The sequence below is a fragment of the Lissotriton vulgaris genome, chromosome 2_1, assembly GCF_964263255.1.
Source record: "Lissotriton vulgaris chromosome 2_1, aLisVul1.2, whole genome shotgun sequence".
Lineage (NCBI taxonomy): Eukaryota > Metazoa > Chordata > Amphibia > Caudata > Salamandridae > Lissotriton > Lissotriton vulgaris.
In genome coordinates this window covers 32,202,277-32,220,983 of record NC_141687.1, presented here as the reverse complement: position 1 = coordinate 32,220,983, position 18,707 = coordinate 32,202,277, and the positions used below count along the sequence as shown (strand labels likewise).

Genomic DNA, 18,707 nt, shown 5'->3' with positions numbered 1-18,707 from the left:
GTGTGGTGGAGCTCCTCAATCATGTTCTCGTTGTCATTTGGCACGTTTTTTTCCTAATTCCTAGGGTCTTGTTAAGACATTTAAAAAATAATCAAACCCTCTTACCCCTAACTAAGGTGAGTTTTTTTATTTTTCTAAAAACATTCTAAAGGGACTTAACCAAGGTCCTAACAAGACTTTTAGGAATTTCAAAAAAATTGTCAATTAAAAAAATTCAGAATTCTAGACAATTTAGGAGTTCTGTCGTGTGATCAGGTGTTGACCAAGTCAGTCCAACAAATGCAACGTTGTAGAGCCCACCGCTGATCCACCAATGTAGGAAGCTGGCTCTGCATATACTACACTAAAGTAAGGTATAGTGTTCCCAGAGTACAGTGTATCTCCCAAAGGCTTACAGAGGTAAAAGTAGATAATACCTTACTCTCCATTTGTGGTAGTGTGGGTGAGCAGTAAGGCTTTATTTGAGGTAGTGTTAAGCATGCATTGTACACACTCAGGAAAGAAATTATTTCACACTCTCATAGACTGAACTCTGACCAACTCTTTTGTATAAAAATATTTCTTAGTTGTATTTTTAAAACCAAGCGGGACTTGGTACAGGTAAGTAAAATAGTACTTTTCAAGAATAATGCAGGAGAATGCAGTTGAATTTGTTACAGGTATGTTACATGTACAGAAACAGTTGAAATTACTCTGCAGCTACTTTGTAATTACTTTTCGGATTACTTTTATTTTTCTATTCTATGTGGTATGCTTAGATTCCAAACTGGGACATTTCCTAGACAGAGGTAAGTGATTCAATTTGTCATCAAAACACACTGGTTTCGATTTTCATACAAATTTCAACTCCACACTTAGAACTTTTCTTTCACATGAAAACAGTCTATGCAGTAAAAAATAAGGTTATTGTTTTAAAGGTGAGTAATCAGTCTTGGAAATTGAGTTCCTGGGGTTAGAACAAGGGTTACCCCAAGGTCAAGGATGCACTCCAAGAATACCCTCAGAGGCACCAGGGGGTTAGCTCAGGGCAAAGGGGAATACGAGTTAGCACACGAAGGCCACTGAGACAACCCGGTGCGGTGATGTCTTTAGGCATCAGATTTTCTTACTAGTTCCGGTTGCCGTCAGGGGACCCTCCAGATTGAGGCTGCAGGCGTCAGCTGGAAGCTTGAGGTAGGTCGGGGAACACCGGATCCAAGGTCAGGATCTCTGGGGAGATCTTCTTGTGGTGTTGGGCCACTCAAACATGGGACGTGTGTTTCCTTAGGGTGGGCACACCCACAATTATGCCCCCTCCAGTGGGAGGGGGGGCATAAGCCTCACTCCGGTTGGCTGGGTCCCCCATCTTCAAGGTGGCGGGGACTGAGAGTTGTGCTTCGCGTCACCTCCCCCACCTAAGGGGTGGGAATGACAAAGGTGGGCACACCTCTCCTCCTATCTTAGTTTTCTCCACCGAATGTCCCGCCCAAACTGGGGAGCAGAACCGGCGGGGGCCAGTGGCTGGTAGCAGTAAACGGCTTGGTCAGCTCACAAAGTCAGCAACCCTTTGATGCTTCCCATTTGTGGGCCCTACCCATCCTGGGGGAGGAATCTTGGACCCCTGCCCAGGATGTGCTTTGTTTCAGGACCCCGAGAGCAGGAGGCTCTCAACCCAGGGGTCCAGAAACATGTCTGGGGGTGGCAGCTGACTAGCAGCCAGCCAGCCAGGACACTAGAGTTAGGTCGTTTTTCAGGGGGCATCTCTAAGATGCCCTCTGAGTGCATTTGCCATTAAATCCCACACTTGCATCAGTGTGGGTTTAATGTGCTTAGAAGTGTGATAGTAAACATCCCACATTTCATCAAAGCCATTATGGTGCTGTGGAGTTTGTAATGACAAACTCCCTGACAATATACCATTTATGGCTTTACAGCACTTACAATGTCTAAGAATGTACTTAGACATTGTAGGGGTACAGGTCTCATGCACCTGTACCTTCACCAGTGGTATAGTGCCCCCAGCTAGAGTGGTGGCTTACCTATGCCATAAGCAGTGATTGTAGGCATGGCAAACAGGTATGTGTGCCCTGGCGATTCTTCACTTTGTTCTGCACCAAAACACGCAGCCTGCAATGCCAGTGTTTGTGTGTGTTGAGGTACAGGGCCTCTAAGGGTGGCAAAATATGTGCTGTAGTCCTTATAGGCCTTCCCTGGTCACAGTCCCCTTGGTACTTTTATGGTACCTTTTACAAGTGACTTACATGTGGCCAGAGAGTTGTCAACTGCGTGTGCAACAGTACAGTTTTAGGGAAAGAACTTAGCCCCTGGCTACTTGGTTTCCACGAGCCCAGGGCACACTTATTCAAAGAGCATCAACATCAGGCAAAATAGTGGGGGCAACCATGCAAAAAGGGGCATCTTCCTACAGTAAGAGACTACACCTGATCCTTAGTCCCTGCATTTGGCGTATGGCAAACTAGGAAGAAGCGTAAAAATCTAACCCGAGTGTCTTATCCTACGGACAGAAAGACAAAGCTCCCACTGGACACAACTCCCACAGGGCTACCTGACAAAACTCCTATGGGACACCCAGGCATAGCTCCCATGTAACATCCAGATATAGCTTCTTGGGGAATTAGAGTGGTAATGTTCTGAGGTTGCAGATACCATCTGGTACCCTATTATGGTTAGGGGTTTGAATTGGGCACTGTGAGCTAGCTAGGAATTAGGACAACATACTTTACCGCCATGGATGGACTCAGTCCCTTTATTCTGACATTTAAGTTATCTGGATACATAGTCCTTGATTCGTAGGAACCTTATGACACCACAGGACAGTCAGACATAGCTCCTATGGGGCACACAGACACAGCACCCGAACACAGCTCTGACAGGACACCCGGACACAGCTCCCAGAAAACACCCAGACAGAGCTCCCAGGGAACACCCAGACAGAGCTCCCAGGAAACACCCAGACAGAGCTCCCTGGGAACACCCAGACACAGTTTTCACTAGACACAGATCCCACAGGACACCCAGACAAGGCTATCACAGGACACCCAGACACGGCTCCCATGGGACACCTGGACACGCTCCCATGGGACACCCAGACACGGTTCCCATGGGACACTCAGACATATTTCCCAAGACATAGCTCCTAAGGAACACAAAGACACAGCTCCCACAGGACACAAAAAGAAAGCTTCCACAGGACACAGCTTCCACAGGGCTACCTGACAACTCTTACGAGACACTCAGACATTGCTCCCACGTAACATCCGGACAGTCACACATAGCTCCTATGAGGCACGTAGACACAGCACCCGAACACGGCTCTTACAGGACACCCAGACACAGCTCCCAGAAAACACCCAGACAGAGCTCCCAGGGAACACCCAGACAGAGCTCCCTGGGAACACCCAGACACAGTTTTCACTAGACACAGATCCCACAGGACACCCAGACAAGGCTATCACAGGACACCCAGACACGGCTCCCACAGGACACCTGGACACGCACCCATGGGACACCCAGACACGGTTCCCATGGGACACTCAGACATATTTCCCAAGACATAGCTCCTAAGGAACACAAAGACACAGCTCCCACAGGACACAAAAAGAAAGCTTCCACAGGACACAGCTTCCACAGGGCTACCTGACACAACTCCTACGAGACACTCAGACATTGCTCCCACGTAACATCCAGACATAGCTCCCACAGGTTACCCAGACACCACTCCACAAGACACCCAGACAAAGCTCCTATGAGACACACAGACACAGCTCACACTGGACATCTGAACAGAACTCCCAGAAAACACCCAGACACAGCTCCTATTTGACACCCAGATACCACTTTCACAAAGCACCCAGATACCGCTCCCAAAGGACACCCAGCTACAGCTCCCACAGGACACCCATACACCGCTCCCATAGGACACCTAGAGACAGTTCCCACTTGGCACCCAGCTACAGCTCCCACAGGACACCCATACACAGCTCCCATAGGACACCTAGACACGGTTTCCACTTGGCACCCAGCTACAGCTCCCACAGGACACCCATATACAGTTCCACAGGACACCCAGCCACAGTCCCCCCGGACACCCAGACGCACCTTCCAGAGGACACCCAGGTACAGTTCCCAGAGAACACCCAGACACAGCTCCCAGAGAACACCCAGACACAGCTCCCAGAGAACACCTAGACACAGCTCCCACAGGACACCCATATACAGTTCCCACTGGACACAAAGTCACAGCTCCCACAGGACACCCAGACACACCTTCCAGAGGACACCCAGGCACAGCTCTCACAGGACACCCAGGCACAGCTCCCACTAGACATGCAGACACAGCTCCAACATGACACCCATACACAGCTCCATTTTTTTAAAATATCCTTTATTGAATACACATGAGAAAAGAACACTTGTAAGATACATCTTACTCATTTCCACATCTCAGGGATGTCTGTCATGGTTGCGGGGCACATTACATTACATAGCATTGCACTGCTTCATACATCACGTTAGTGGTTCGTTACAGATGTCCCAGCCATGTTGGCGCAACAAAGGAGAAGGCATAACAAGTTAAACAGTGAAGGGGATAAAGAACTAGGGGATTTAAGGAAAAGGGGGGTTATGGTCACTGATTTCGAGAATGTGGTGCGTGTGTCGCGTGGAGGGTGCATCGATGCATAGGGGGCTCGTGGATGTTATCAAATCACAGTTGCGGGTGTGGGTCCTGTGTTAGGGAGGGTAATGGGTCAGCGGGGGTGGGTGTCCGGCGTGTGGAAAGCGTTGGGCGGGATATCACCTAGGCGGTCAGTATGGGATGCCGGCAGCCAATACATCGACTGTGTCATCGGGGTGATCGTGTACGGTTCTGTCGGTGGTGTCAAGGTTATGGCCTATGTGTCCTCCTCTCCTCCCGTGCCTCTTGGTCTCTCCTAGATGGGGAATCATTTTGGGGGTTCCTCACTAGTTGGCATTCCTTGTGAAAGGAGCTTAGCGTCGCATCCCACAGCGTCGCGATCGGGAACTGTCTCAGTCCCGCCGTTTCCTCACTGTGTAGGGTGTTGCTTTCCGCTTTCGCCCAGTTGTCTAGGGAGGTGCTCCAGTGGTCTGTCAGGGGTGGAGTGGCCCGCTTCCAGTGTTTCGTGATCAGCCTTTTGGCTGTAAGGAGGCCGAGGTCCCAGAAACGAGAAGGTACTTTATTTTGTTTGGTCCGCTGGTATAGGCCTAGGAGGCCTGCCTCCCATGTGTGTGGTATCGGCATGACACCCATACACAGCTCCATGGGACATCCATACACAGCTCACACAGGGCTCTCAGACACAGCTCCTACAGGATTACCAGACACAACTCGTATGGAACACCCAGACATAACTCCCAATGAACACCCAGACATAGACACCCAGACACTGCTCCCACAGTGAAACCAGACACAGCTCCTAAGGGACACCCAGACATAGCTCCCATGGGACAACCAGCCACAGCTCCCATGAACACCCAGAAACAGCTCCTATGGGACACTCAGACACAGCTCCCACTGAACACCCAGACATAGCTCCCACTGGACACCCAAGCACGGCTCCCACTGTACACTCAGACACAGCTCCCACTGGACATCCAAACAAGGCTTTCAATGGACACGAAGACACAGCTCCCACTGAACACCCAGACATAGCTCCCACTGGACACCCAAGCACGGCTCCCACTGTACACCCAGACATAGCTCCCACTGGACACCCAGACACAGCTCTCACTGGACACCCAGACATAGCACCCACTGGATACCCAGACATAGCTCCGACTGGAAACCTAGACATAGCTCTCGCAGGATCAACAGACACAGCTCCCAGAGTACACCAAGACACAACTCAACAGGAAATCTAACACAGCTCCTACAAAACACCTAGACATAACTCTCACAGGACACCCAGGGTTAGTAGGTAGCAAGGACTGGTAAAGGCAACAGATCTGGTTTTCTTATGGTAAAACATGCAAACAGAGGCATGCACGAATGGTGGGGTGGTGGGAACGGTGGACAAGGAAATTAGTAATGGTGGCAGTAATGGTAGTGGCAGAACTTGAGGTGATAGTAGGAATGGTGGTAGCAATGGTAGAGGCGGTACTTGAGGTGGTAGTAGGGATGGTGGTAATAATGGTAGTGGTGGCACTTGAGGTGGTAGTAGGAATGGTGGTAGCGGCACTGAGGTGTTAGTAGCAATGGTGGTAGCGATGGTAGTCAATGCGAAAAAATGACCTGGTGTCAACACACAGGGAGTAAGGGAAAATGTATGAAAAGCACACAACTAAGGTAATTAAAAAGTGGAATTATATTTATTGTAAATGTACACTCATTCATATTAAAAACAATGAATAAAAATGATTCATAATGCACAAACAATTCTATGAATAACTTAACACAATAATCGTATACATACATCACAGTTACAAAAAGCAATTTTAAAATTAAAAAACAGACAAAATTAGACAGTGAATCATAATTATTGGGAAAATTTCATAAAAAAATATATATGGTGGCAAACAATGTGAGTCTCGACGCGCGTTTCGGCGTTGTAGAAAACGCCTTCATCAGGAGCCACAGAACAAGCTGAAAAACATATTTAAAGACAGAATTAAAAACCAAATGGTTACATTCCTAAGTTTAAATTTAACAGTGAGAGAAATATCAAAACTGTTCTCAATTGTGCTTTCATAACAGTAAACCCTACTCGTGTAGTTAAAACATACACCTACACAAGGTACAAACTAATAATTTAATATTTGAGCAGTGGTTAAAGGGCAAAGTGCCCTAAAGTCGCAACAGGAATTACAACAAAATGGGAATTGGGGTTCATACAGTCAACTCCCCCCGCTTTTTTCGTTACTATTCCAAAAGGCGGTTAATATCATGGGCACATCCTCCTTGCCACATATTATCTTTAACATCGATTGACGGCATAGTATCTAGTTCTTACCCCACATCGACCCCGGGAGACCGTCCAATTGATGTTACCTGTTCAAGTTTCTATTTTGACGCTTTCCCTTTAATTGGAAAAACCACCCTTCCAATGCGTGACCGTAGACACCCGGGTCATTCAAATTTAAGGAAGGGTTCGCCTACATGCCGAGTTCACTTCCTATCCCAACGGCTGCGGGACGCCAGCAGAAATCCTTTCCGCGGCCCCCGCAGGTTGATGCACACGCCAGTGATCCTTTATCCACGGTAAGAATTCTGTGCAAGCCGTTCCCGTAATACCCACTGTATACCTCCCCATAATTCGCAATATTTATTAGCCTTTAAAACCCGCCGCTTTTTTTCTATTTTCCCTTTCCTGTAGAAACAAGGTCCGAAACGTAGCGGTGTTTTTGCCATGCAGTGCGGGTTATATTAGAAAGGCACTCCCGTTTTTTCGTGGCATTTCCTTCTTCCAACAGCTGTGGGTCACTAGCAGATTTTCCTAGCGGGACCCACAGGTTGATGTAGACATCTATATCCTGACATCTACGGTAAGACCGTTCTCGTTAATGTATTTGGTCATTGTAAGCGCACATGCTATCTAGATTATTTAGGCCATTAAATTAATTATAGCCTCCTCACTTTCTGCATTTTTAGCATTCCAAACCGATCTGACACTTCACTTTATTTATTGATACGGGAAACCTGATCACATCGTGGCATTTTCTTCTTCCAACGGCTGTGTGTATTTAAGCAGACGTGTTCAGCGGTTCACACAGGTTGAAGTAGACGGAAACATTCTTATATCCACGGTAAGATCGACGCCGCTGTTCTACCTCGCTATTACCAGCGGGCTGTATATTTAGAATACCTAGACCAGCAAAGTAACTATAGCTTCATCATTTCTTGCATTTTAGAAACCTAATCCGAGTTAAAGGCTGCAAAATTTCATTTTACCAACTGCTACGGGAAGTCAGATAATACTGTTGATACTGATCCCATAGGTTGATGCACCCGCCTGTGATTTTAAAATAACGGTAAGATACGGGCCCACTTGGCACCTGAAGCCCGTTTGACCATATCTAGATGGCTAGTTTCCATCTATTTACTGTGTAATTTCACAACTGCTTCCATGCTTCTTTCCTCATTACAGACGCATTGCGTGTTTCATATATTACCAGAAACTCGCTTTCTTTGCAGCCGTTTGAAAATACCTTTGCTTATACCACCAGAATTTTTAGGTAAGGACTTTTCAGAGCACTTTAGTCTAGCCTAGAACACCTTCATTACTTTTCTGAGCCTGGTTATTATGAATTCATTTGGAAATGCGGGACCTTTATTAAATCCTGCATTCAAGTAAGGTCAATAAAGTGAAGGGCTTTAGTTATTGCTCTCAAGGATTCTATCCCTGTATCAGATCTATTTTTAATTTCAGACTATAACACATACCTGGAATTCCCATTATTAAACGGATTATTAAAATACAGCGTATTATAACTGTATACTAGTGATTTGAAAATATATATGGTATGTAGAACAGTATCTTTTAGGATTTTTTCAATCCCATTAACCCTTTATCTAAATGGACTTTGACCTCCAAAGTGAGACCCACTCATGTAGATGGACATTGATTTTCAAAGTGAGACCCACAATTTGTACTCTAGCTGACTATGGAGGCCGTTCTCAGACGCCTTAACCCCTACAGGCGACTGACTAAGTTATAGTTCTCTACACATATGATTGTATCATCATTTGGAGTTGACTGTATGAACCCCAATTCCCATTTTGTTGTAATTCCTGTTGCGACTTTAGGGCACTTTGCCCTTTAACCACTGCTCAAATATTAAATTATTAGTTTGTACCTTGTGTAGGTGTATGTTTTAACTACACAAGTAGGGTTTACTGTTATGAAAGCACAATTGAGAACAGTTTTGATATTTCTCTCACTGTTAAATTTAAACTTAGGAATGTAACCATTTGGTTTTTAATTCTGTCTTTAAATATGTTTTTCAGCTTGTTCTGTGGCTCCTGATGAAGGCGTTTTCTACAACGCCGAAACGCGCGTCGAGACTCACATTGTTTGCCACCATATATATTTTTTTATGAAATTTTCCTAATAATTATGATTCACTGTCTAATTTTGTCTGTTTTTTAATTTTAAAATTGCTTTTTGTAACTGTGATATATGTATACGATTATTGTGTTATTAAGTTATTCATAGAATTGTTTGTGCATTATGAATCATTTTTATTCATTGTTTTTAATATGAATGAGTGTACATTTACAATAAATATAATTCCACTTTTTAATTACCTTAGTTGTGTGCTTTTCATACATTTTCCCTTACTCCCTGTGTGTTGACACCAGGTCATTTTTTCGCATTGATTATTTCCCTGTATTACGGATTATTTTTCTAAACAGGGGGTCCTTGATTGTTACATTGGTAGCGGTGGTAGTGCCAGAACTTGAGGTGATAGTAGGAATGTGTGGTAGTAATGGTAGTGGCGGCACTTGAGGTGGTAGTAGGAATGGTGGTAGTAATGGTAGTGGTGGCACTTGAGGTGGTAGTAGGGTGGATGGTGGTAGCAATGGTATTGGTGGTACTTGAGGTGGTAGTAGGAATGGTGGTAGTAATGGTAGTGGCAGCACTTGAGGTGGTAGTAGGAATGGTGTTAGCGATGGTAGTGGCGGCACTTGAGGTGGTGGTAGGAATGGTGGTATTAATGGAAATGGCAGAACTTGAGGTGGTGGTAGGAATGGTGGTATTAATGGAAATGGCAGAACTTGAGGTGGTAGTAGGAATGGTGGAAGTAATGGTAGTGGTGGCATTTGAGGTGGTAGTAGGAATGGTGGTAGAAATGGTAGTGGCAGCACTCGAGGTGGTAGTAGGAATGGTGGTAGAAATGGTAGTGGCAGCACTCGAGGTGGTAGTAGGAATGGTGGTAGTAATGGTAGTGGTGGCACTTGAGGTGGTAGTTGTAATGGTGGTAGCGATGGTAGTGGCGGCACTTGAGGTGGTAGTAGGAATGGTGGTAGTAATGGTAGTGGTGGCACTTGAGGTGGTAGTAGGGTGGATGGTGGTAGCAATGGTATTAGTGGTACTTGAGGTGTTAGTAGGAATGGTGGTAGTAATGGTAGTGGTGGCATTTGAGGTGGTAGTAGGAATGGTGGTAGAAATGGTAGTGGCGGCACTCGAGGTGGTAGTAGGAATGGTGGTAGTAATGGTAGTGGTGGCACTTGAGGTGGTAGTAGGAATGGTGGTAGTGATGGTAGTGGTGGCACTTGAGGTGGTAGTAGAGTGGATGGTGGTAGCAATGATAGTGGGTATACTTGAGGTGGCGGCAGGAATGGTGGTAGTAATGGTAGTGGTGGCACCTGAGGTGTTAGTAGGAATGGTGGTAGTGATGGTAGTGGCGGCACTTGAGGTGGTAGTAGGAATGGTGGTAGTAATGGTAGTGGCGGCACTTGAGGAGGTGGTAGTAGGAATGGTGGTAGCGATGGTAGTGGTCGCACTTGAGGTGGTAGTAGGAATGGTGGTAGCAATGGTAGTGGCGGCGCTTGAGGTGGTAGTGGGAATGGTGGTAGTAAAGGTAGTGGCGGCGCTTGAGGTGGTAGTGGCAATGATAGTAGTAATGGTAGTGGCAGCACTTGTGGTAGTAGGGTGGATGGTGGTAGCAATGGTAGTGGAGGCACTTGAGGTGGTAGTGGGAATGGTGGTAGTAATGCTAGTGGTGGCGCTTTAGGTAGTAGTAGGGTGAATGGTGGTAGCGATGGTAGTGGCAGCGCTTGAGGTGGTAGTAGGAATGGCGGTAGCAATGGTAGTGGCGGCACTTGAGGTGGTAGTAAGAATGGTGGTAGTAATGGTAGTGGCGGCGCTTGAGGTGGTAGTAGGAGTGGTGGTAGTAATGGTAGTGGCGGCGCTTGAGGTGGTAGTAGGAGTGGTGGTAGTAATGGTAGTGGCGGCGCTTGAGGTGGTAGTAGGAATGGTGGTAGGAGTTTAGTGGCGGTGCTTGAGGTGGCAGTAGGAATTGTGGTAGAGATGGTAGTGGCGGCGCTTCGGGTGGTAGTAGTGGCACTGGTCAAGGTACAGGAGGTGGTGGTAACAGCGCACACTTTAGTATTGACAAAACATTTTTTAAAGTAATGTAACAAGAAAATACAAAAACGCTTTACGTTCCTCATACTATGCATGTATAAGGAAGAATTGCAGGTGTGAGAGTGATATTTTTGAATGTAAACTAGTCCCTCATGCATTGAATGCAAGTTGTCCAGAGGAGATAGAATGATGCACCAATCATCAATGGTGTGAGGTGAAGAGATCTACTCCTCTGAGGGCAGCCAACACCCACTTTCTATATATGTTACAGAATTGGTACCAATACTTATTACAGAAATCTGTGCTCCCAAGGCAGACCTCAAAAGAGCAATGATTTTGAAAAGAACCTTTCAGTTTGACAGAAGTATCTTATGGTCCACACTGACAGGGACAAGTGAACTGGAGAGCGTGTGCAACTCCCATAGAGAGTGGGGCATGACCGAACATGGTGCAGGAGTGTTGCAACAAGCAAGTAGGGCTTCAGTAAAACTATAGATGCCGTGTCCAACCCCAGCACTAAGTAGCAGCATTACTACACATGGAGAGTGGGACACAGCTAGGGCAGATCACAGAGCCGCCCACCACCGGGCCATTCTCTGGATTAAAAAAAAATATATTTTTTTATTGAAAAATTGCATGACAGACAACACCGCTGTTTTTTATTCAATACACATTGCAGGTTACATTTAGCATCGTACTGAGGACCAAAGCCGAATTAACATACACCTTAAACACTGTTTTCCCTATCCCTTTCCCTTCATAATTCAAATTCTATCACAGGCGATACGCAAATCTCCCTCCTATATAAATTCCACCGGGACCATTTCCTGTCCCACTTCTTCGGGCAGCCCCTAGCAACAAACACTTCTTTCTCAGCTATCATGCATCTATCAAGCTCTTTCTGCCAGACCGCCACTACAGGAGGCATCGCTCTGCCCCAGCCCCTCACAATTTCCCTCTTAAGTAATGTGAACCCTAACGTCACAAACTGCTGCTCCATCTCGGTAAGGTCAGTACCTTCCCATATATTGAGCAGACCCAATCGCGGCGTCAAAGTAAGTGTTTTCCCTAGTGCGGATTGCATATGTGTCGTGATTCTGTCCCATTGTCTTCGCACCAGCGGGCAATCCCATATCATATGATAAAAAGTGGACGACTGTCGGCAGTCCTTCAGACACAGATCAACTGGTCGGGACCCAATTTTCGCAAGAGTTACCCCTGTCAAATATGAGCGGTGTAAGATACTAAGTTGAATAAGTCGAAATCTAAGTGTGATGGCAGCCTCTCTAGATGACATTAGCGCCTGTCTCCAATCCTCCTCATCCATCGACCCAAGGTCCCCCTCCCAACGCTCCTTAAGCTTCCCGAAGGAATCAGGCATATTATTAATGAGTTTCTTATAAGTGAGGGAGATCGCCTTGGAGAGCAACTGCCCATCCAGCAGACTATCTTCGAGAGGGGACGATTCAGGTATATCCTCACAGCTAGGGAACGCCGTCTGCAAAGCATGGCGGATTTGTAGATATCGAAAGACCTCACTCGGCGCCAACCGGTAGGTCTTCTGTAGCTCTTCAAACCCGAGAATCGTACCCTTTTTGATCAGGTCATGAACTGTTGAAATACCAATCATATCCCACCTGTCCAAACCCGGGTGATGGCAAAGCATACCGAGTTTCTGCGAGTACCATAATGGCGTCGCTTTAGTAAGCACGCCTGTCTAGCCTAAACGGGAATTAGCTAACTTCCAGATCTGCACTGTGTGTTGAGTGGGACATATATAATGTTGCCTCCTAGTATGGGAATAAAGAGTCGGAAGATAACCTGATCGATCCATATGATACCTATCCAGGGCACATGCCGGGTCATCCGGCGGGGTGTATCGCCACCTATTTACAGTCACCAATTGCGAGGCCCAATAATACAGCGGTATATCAGGCAACACGATGCCCCCATCATGCCATCCTTTCATTAATTTCTGAAGCGCAATCTTCGGGCCTTACCATCCCAGAGTAGTCTACGTACCTCCCCTTCTACTGCAGCAAAGTAAGTATCCGGAACCCTATGCGGGGAATTCTGGAGAGTATATAAAAATCGTGGAAGGGCTAGCATCTTAAAAAGAGCAGCGCGACCCACCAGTGACAATGGCAGTGACCTCCAATGCTTGACATCGGCCCGCAGCCTTGCCAGCGGGGGCGCAAAATTGTGACTAAAAAAGAGAGCCGGATCCAGCGTGACGAAAATTCCCAGAAACCTAAATCCATCCTCCGAGATCACCAATGCACAATCTCTTGGGAGGCGGGGGTCTGTCCATGGAGCACATATAACACCAACTTGCCCCAATTAATAGCATACCCAGAATACTTCCGAAATTTGTAAAAATATTGAGGACTATATGGATGGACCTGTATGGGTATGCAAGGTATAACAATATAGGAAGGAGACAGTGGCAGTGTCCTCGACCCGCTTGGCGAGATAGGCCTGGGCAGTAAGAGTTCGGATAGCGCTTTGTTTAAAACTGCTATTTTACATTTTATCTGCGTTACTGTGTACTTTTAAAAAATATGTGCTTACTGCTAAAATTGACAAAACTCCCCTGCACCACACGCCATCACTGACTTGCCTTGACTGCCGAAGCCGCCTCCCTGTTACACTTCGTGGGGGCCAGCAGGCACTTCCGGTCGGCCTGCACGAAGATCGGTTAGCGCTCTAGTGCATTACTTCCTCTGGGCTATTTAGGCTGAGCAGGAACTGTAGCTCGCTGCGGGAAGGAGACAGTGGCAGTGTCCCCGACCCGCTTGGCGAGATAGGCCTGGGCAGTAAGAGTTCGGATAGCGCTTTGTTTAAAACTGCTATTTTACATTTTATCTGTGTTACTGTGTACTTTTAAAAAACGTGTGCTTTCTGCTAAAATTTACAAAACTCCCCTGCACCACACGCCATCACTGACTTGCCTTGACTGCCGGAGCCGCCTCCCTGTTACACCTCGTGGGGGCCAGCAGGCACTTCCGGTCGGCCTGCACGAAGAGCGGTTAGCAGTCCCACGAGCGCGCAGCCCCGCCGAAGACCCGCCAAAGAGCTGCCCGTCCGCGCCAAGGCAGCGCCAGGCGCCTGCCATCTTGCTTCCCTCTAGCTGCAACTCTTGCGGTAAGATGTGCTACTCCAAGATAGAGTTGCTGAGTCTTCAGCATCACACCTGTTCATGTACCAGGCGGAACCCAGCCCATATTTTGAATCATCACCTGTTACACCCCTCCAAACTTTGCACTGTTACTAAATCTAAACCTAAACCGCCCCAGGTCCTCAGGTTAGGACACCTCAACGTTAGATCTATGCAAAAACATTATTTAGAAATCCATGACCTTTTAGCAGATTACTCCCTTGATGCCCTGTTCATGACCGAGACGTGGCTCCACGACGACATGGACTCGGTTAGTAATTTAGCTACTCCCACGGGATATACTACATACACCGTGAATAGGAACTCAAGAGGGGGCGGTCTAGAGCTCATAGTCAAATCGCACCTTGCCTGCCAACTAACTAAAGTGGACATTAAGGGCAGCGAAAGCGCTCGCTTTTCTATCAAAGCCAACTCACAGTTCTGCGCGACTGGCCTCTTGATCTACAGACCTCCTGGCGCCGACGCCCCCTTCATCAATTCGCTCCTACACAGTATCTGGGCACTAACATCACTAAAACCGCTAATCTCACGATCATGGGTGACCTCAACTTACATCTAGACAGAGACACCGAGCCCAAAATTGCCACCTTTCTCGCGGATCTCGCCGCCTTTCAGCTTAATCTACTCGTAATTGGTCCCACCCATAGAGCGGGACACCTCCTTGATCCCATCTTCTCTAACATTACGAGGGGATCCGCATGCTCGCCTATTCCTATGACCTGGACAGACCATCATCTGGTAATAATGTCAATTTCTTGCAACTCTGTCCCTGCTTTGGTGCCCACCCCGCAAGTTCAAAAACGTCCATGGAGAAAACTCCGCCTAGAGGACCTGCATAACCTCTTGGTGTTAAATCCCCCTCCCTCAAGTGAGGACCTTGACGTAGGGTATGACCAGTTTTGCCGCTCGATTACCCAGGCACTAGACACCCTGATCCCTGCCAGATGGATCAAGGCTCGCGTCCATACGGCTAGTCCCTGGTATAATTCAGAACTAGTCATTCTGAAAAAGGAATGCAAAAAGGCGGAGAGAGGTTGGAGAAAAAATTATGATGCAAATCTCAAACAGAAATATGTTCTACTCCAGAAAACCTATCACCGAAAGGTTTGCAGAACAAGAGCGGCATACTATGCCGATTAAATCAACAGCAGCCCCAACGCCTCTAAAACTGTCTTTAAAATCTTGAAAGACCTTACCGCGAAAAAAACTGCTATCACTGCCACTACCTCCCCTGACCTTTGTAACAATATGGCTAATTTTTTTACCAATAAGATTAGGAAAATTTATGACACCTTCCCAAACTCTCCCCAGCTTTCTGTCACTCTGGACCCCACCAGACCTTCTCTCTCCTCCCTCCCTATACTTGAGCGAGAGAGTTTTAAAAAAATTTGTAAAAAAATCAAATCTGGTTCCCCGGCTGATCCCTTAAAACCTGAGACTTTCTGTGAAGCCCACGAACTTGTCACAGAACCTATACGAGACATCATTAACCTGTCTCTCTCTACCGCCAGAATTCCCTCTAAATGGAAGCAGGCATGGGTATCTCCCATCTTAAAAAAACCCACACTAGACCCCACGCTTCCTGAAAATTTTAGGCCCATCTCCCTTCTTCCCTGGCCAGCCAAAATAATCGAGGCACATGTTAACACCATTCTTACCAATTTCCTCCTAACCAACAACATCCTGGATAACTCTCAACACGGGTTTAGAGCTGGTCACAGCACTGAGACAGCCTTGCTCAGTGTAACAGAAGACCTCCGTACCATTCTTGACACCGGCGGAACGGCAGCACTGGTCCTGTTGGACCTCAGTGCTGCCTTCGACACGGTGTCGCACAAGGTTCTTCTGATGAGACTGGAGGAAATTGGAATCACGGGGACAGCCCTAGGATGGTTTAGAGACTTTCTTTCCAACAGGTCCTTCAAAGTCTCCACCCCCCCCTAACATCTCTAAGGAGCATAACATCGGACAGGGAGTGCCGCAGGGTTCATCCCTGAGCCCCACCCTGTTCAATGTCTATGTCCGTCCTCTTGCAGAGGTGGCTAGAAGGAGCGGACTGGCATTGGTGTCCTACGCTGACGACACCCAGCTGGTGGTGGCTCTTAATGACAACAGTGGTTTGGAGGCTCATCACTTCAAACAGACACTTACTGACATCACCAACTGGATGACGGCGAATTTCCTCCAACTTAACGCGGGGAAAACCGAGATACTGCTCCTGGGGGAAAACACCGCGTCCTGGGGAGATAGCTGGTGGCCTGACACCTTGGGCCAACCTCCTAAGCCAAAGGAATGCGTTAAAAATCTGGGAGTCTGGGTGGACTCGGCATTGAAGTTTCCTCACCACACTAAAAAGGTAACTGCCACCTGCTTCGGCATCTTACGTAACCTCAGACCTATTTTGAGGTTCTTCGATTGCCGCACCCACCAGTTAATTGTCCAGGCAACCATCCTTTCAAGACTGGACTATGCTAGCTCTCTTTTATTGGGGGCTAACCTTGCCGAAACCACCAGATTACAGAGAGTCCAGAATGCGGCTGCCAGGGCGCTGGTAGGCCTCCCCCGCCACTCTTCGGTGGCCGGAGCCTTGAAAAAACTGCACTGGCTCCCGGTGGGCAAAAGGATCCAGTTCAAGGCACTTTGTTTAGCCTTTAAAATTCTTAAAACCGCCTCTCCCCCAATGCTGTGCCCCCTCCTGTCGGAGTATACTCCTAGGAGGTCGCTTCGCTCAGAGAGACAACATCTTGTGATCATCCCTCGTACCAAACTGGCCAGAATAGGCGGTCGATCCTTTAGCCTCCTAGCTGCCAAGCTATGGAACAGTCTACCGGAAACAATCCGTGGCATGCAGGACCTTTTGGCTTTCAGAAAGGCCATCAAAACTCACCTTTTTCAGTAATGCCTCTTCTTCTCTCTGTGCTTCTAACTTTCTGCATTTAGTCTTCTCGCAGCGCCGGGATGCCCCTTGGCTGGGGCAGCCGCGCGCTATACAAATCACTATAACATAACATAACATATATCGTCCGCATAAAGGGATTTTTGTCTTCGCACTTGTGTGACCATCGCATACCCTTTGTCATTATGTCACGCTGTATCCAGGCTGCCAAGGGCTCTAGCATGAGCGAGAACAGCAACGGCGACAGAGGGCAGCCCTGTCTGGTGCCTCTCCATAAGGGGAACTGCCTGGATGTATAGTTGTTCACTCTGACCTGCACTAAGATGTCGGTGTAGAGTCGCCGTACCCATCGTATAAATTTAGGGCCCAAGCCTGTTCTCGCCAGAACTTCGAACATGTAGGGCCATTCGATCGAGTCGAACGCCATAGAGGCATCAAGTAACAGTATGACTGCATCCCCCTCTAGATATTGCCGACGCGCCAACACATTATGGAGCAGGCGGATATTAAGAGCCGTGTTTCTCCCTAGCATAAAGCCGGATTGGTCCGGGTGCACAAGGGAGGATATCACTGTTCCCCGCCTCGTGGAGAGTACCTTCGCTAAAACCTTCGCCTCGACATTGATCAAGGAGATCGGCCTGTAGGAACGACAATCATCCACCGGTTTGCCAGCCTTGTGAATTACCACAATACTTGCCAGCCGCTGGTCCAGTGGTAGAATCCCTTTCTTCCAGATTTCTTGATACATTTCCCGCAGGTGCGGTCCATTTGGGAATCCACTACCTTGAGAAACTCCACCGGGGTACCATTAGCCCTCCTTCTGGGTGTCCCAGCTCCCAGTGCGCAATCAATGCGAGGCAGCCAGCAGTGCCCTCTGCCCGCAGCTCACCCCCTCCTTGCAATGTCGTCTAGGCCTCCGCCAGTCCACAGCCACTCCCTCCGATCGCCGCACAGCTCCCCCCATGGCACAGGCCGCAATTCCGGGGCCTCAAGTTCCGGGCAGCCCCTAGCGCCGTTCACGCGCCCTCACCACTAATCCAGGGGCGTCTCGGAGCCACCTTCACGGGTCCTCCGCAGCCGCTTTTCAGCAACGCCACATACCGCTGGGCTCAGTTCTCGTTTGGGGGAGCGCAGGCACATCACCGGGCCAATGTCCACTATCAATCGCAGCCTGGGACCGCCAGTTTGCCTCCACGCCTATCTCGAACTCGGGCGGCCACAGCTGGCAGGCTTCACTCCAGGGAGTCCAGAAGGCCACACGGGGACAGGTGTCAAGCCCCCGGCCTCAGCAGCTCCGCACTCGGTTTTGGACGGCAGTAGGTCATGAAAAACACCGCGGAAGGGCAGGAGCACGTTCAGGCAGCGGCCATCTCTCTTGGCTGCAAGCCACACCCCCCCATACTGTGGATTTTTGTAGCAGTCTAAAGCCTGAGTGCTAAGAGTTTGCTAATTTGTGACTATTTATTTTGCCCTCTCCTCTTTAAATGTGGACATTATATAAAGCCTTATAGTAAGCAGGATCCCCTTGCAGTGTTTGGGAGCCGTCCCAGTCAACGGTAACATCTGTTTCTTGTAGGTCACCATCTGA

The 18,707-nt window shown here is 47.9% G+C and overlaps 1 protein-coding gene across 1 annotated transcript; it reads right to left on the bottom strand.

Annotated features, from left to right (window-relative positions):
- Positions 1-1,569: 1,569 nt before the first annotated feature.
- Positions 1,570-10,688, bottom strand: LOC147729504 (uncharacterized; the record flags this gene model as incomplete). The annotated part of the gene is made up of 3 exons (XM_086954005.1): positions 1,570-1,711; positions 1,829-1,880; positions 9,389-10,688. Coding segments are annotated over 3 exons (1,494 nt in total), but the record flags the coding sequence as incomplete, so codon positions are not given.
- Positions 10,689-18,707: the final 8,019 nt, after the last annotated feature.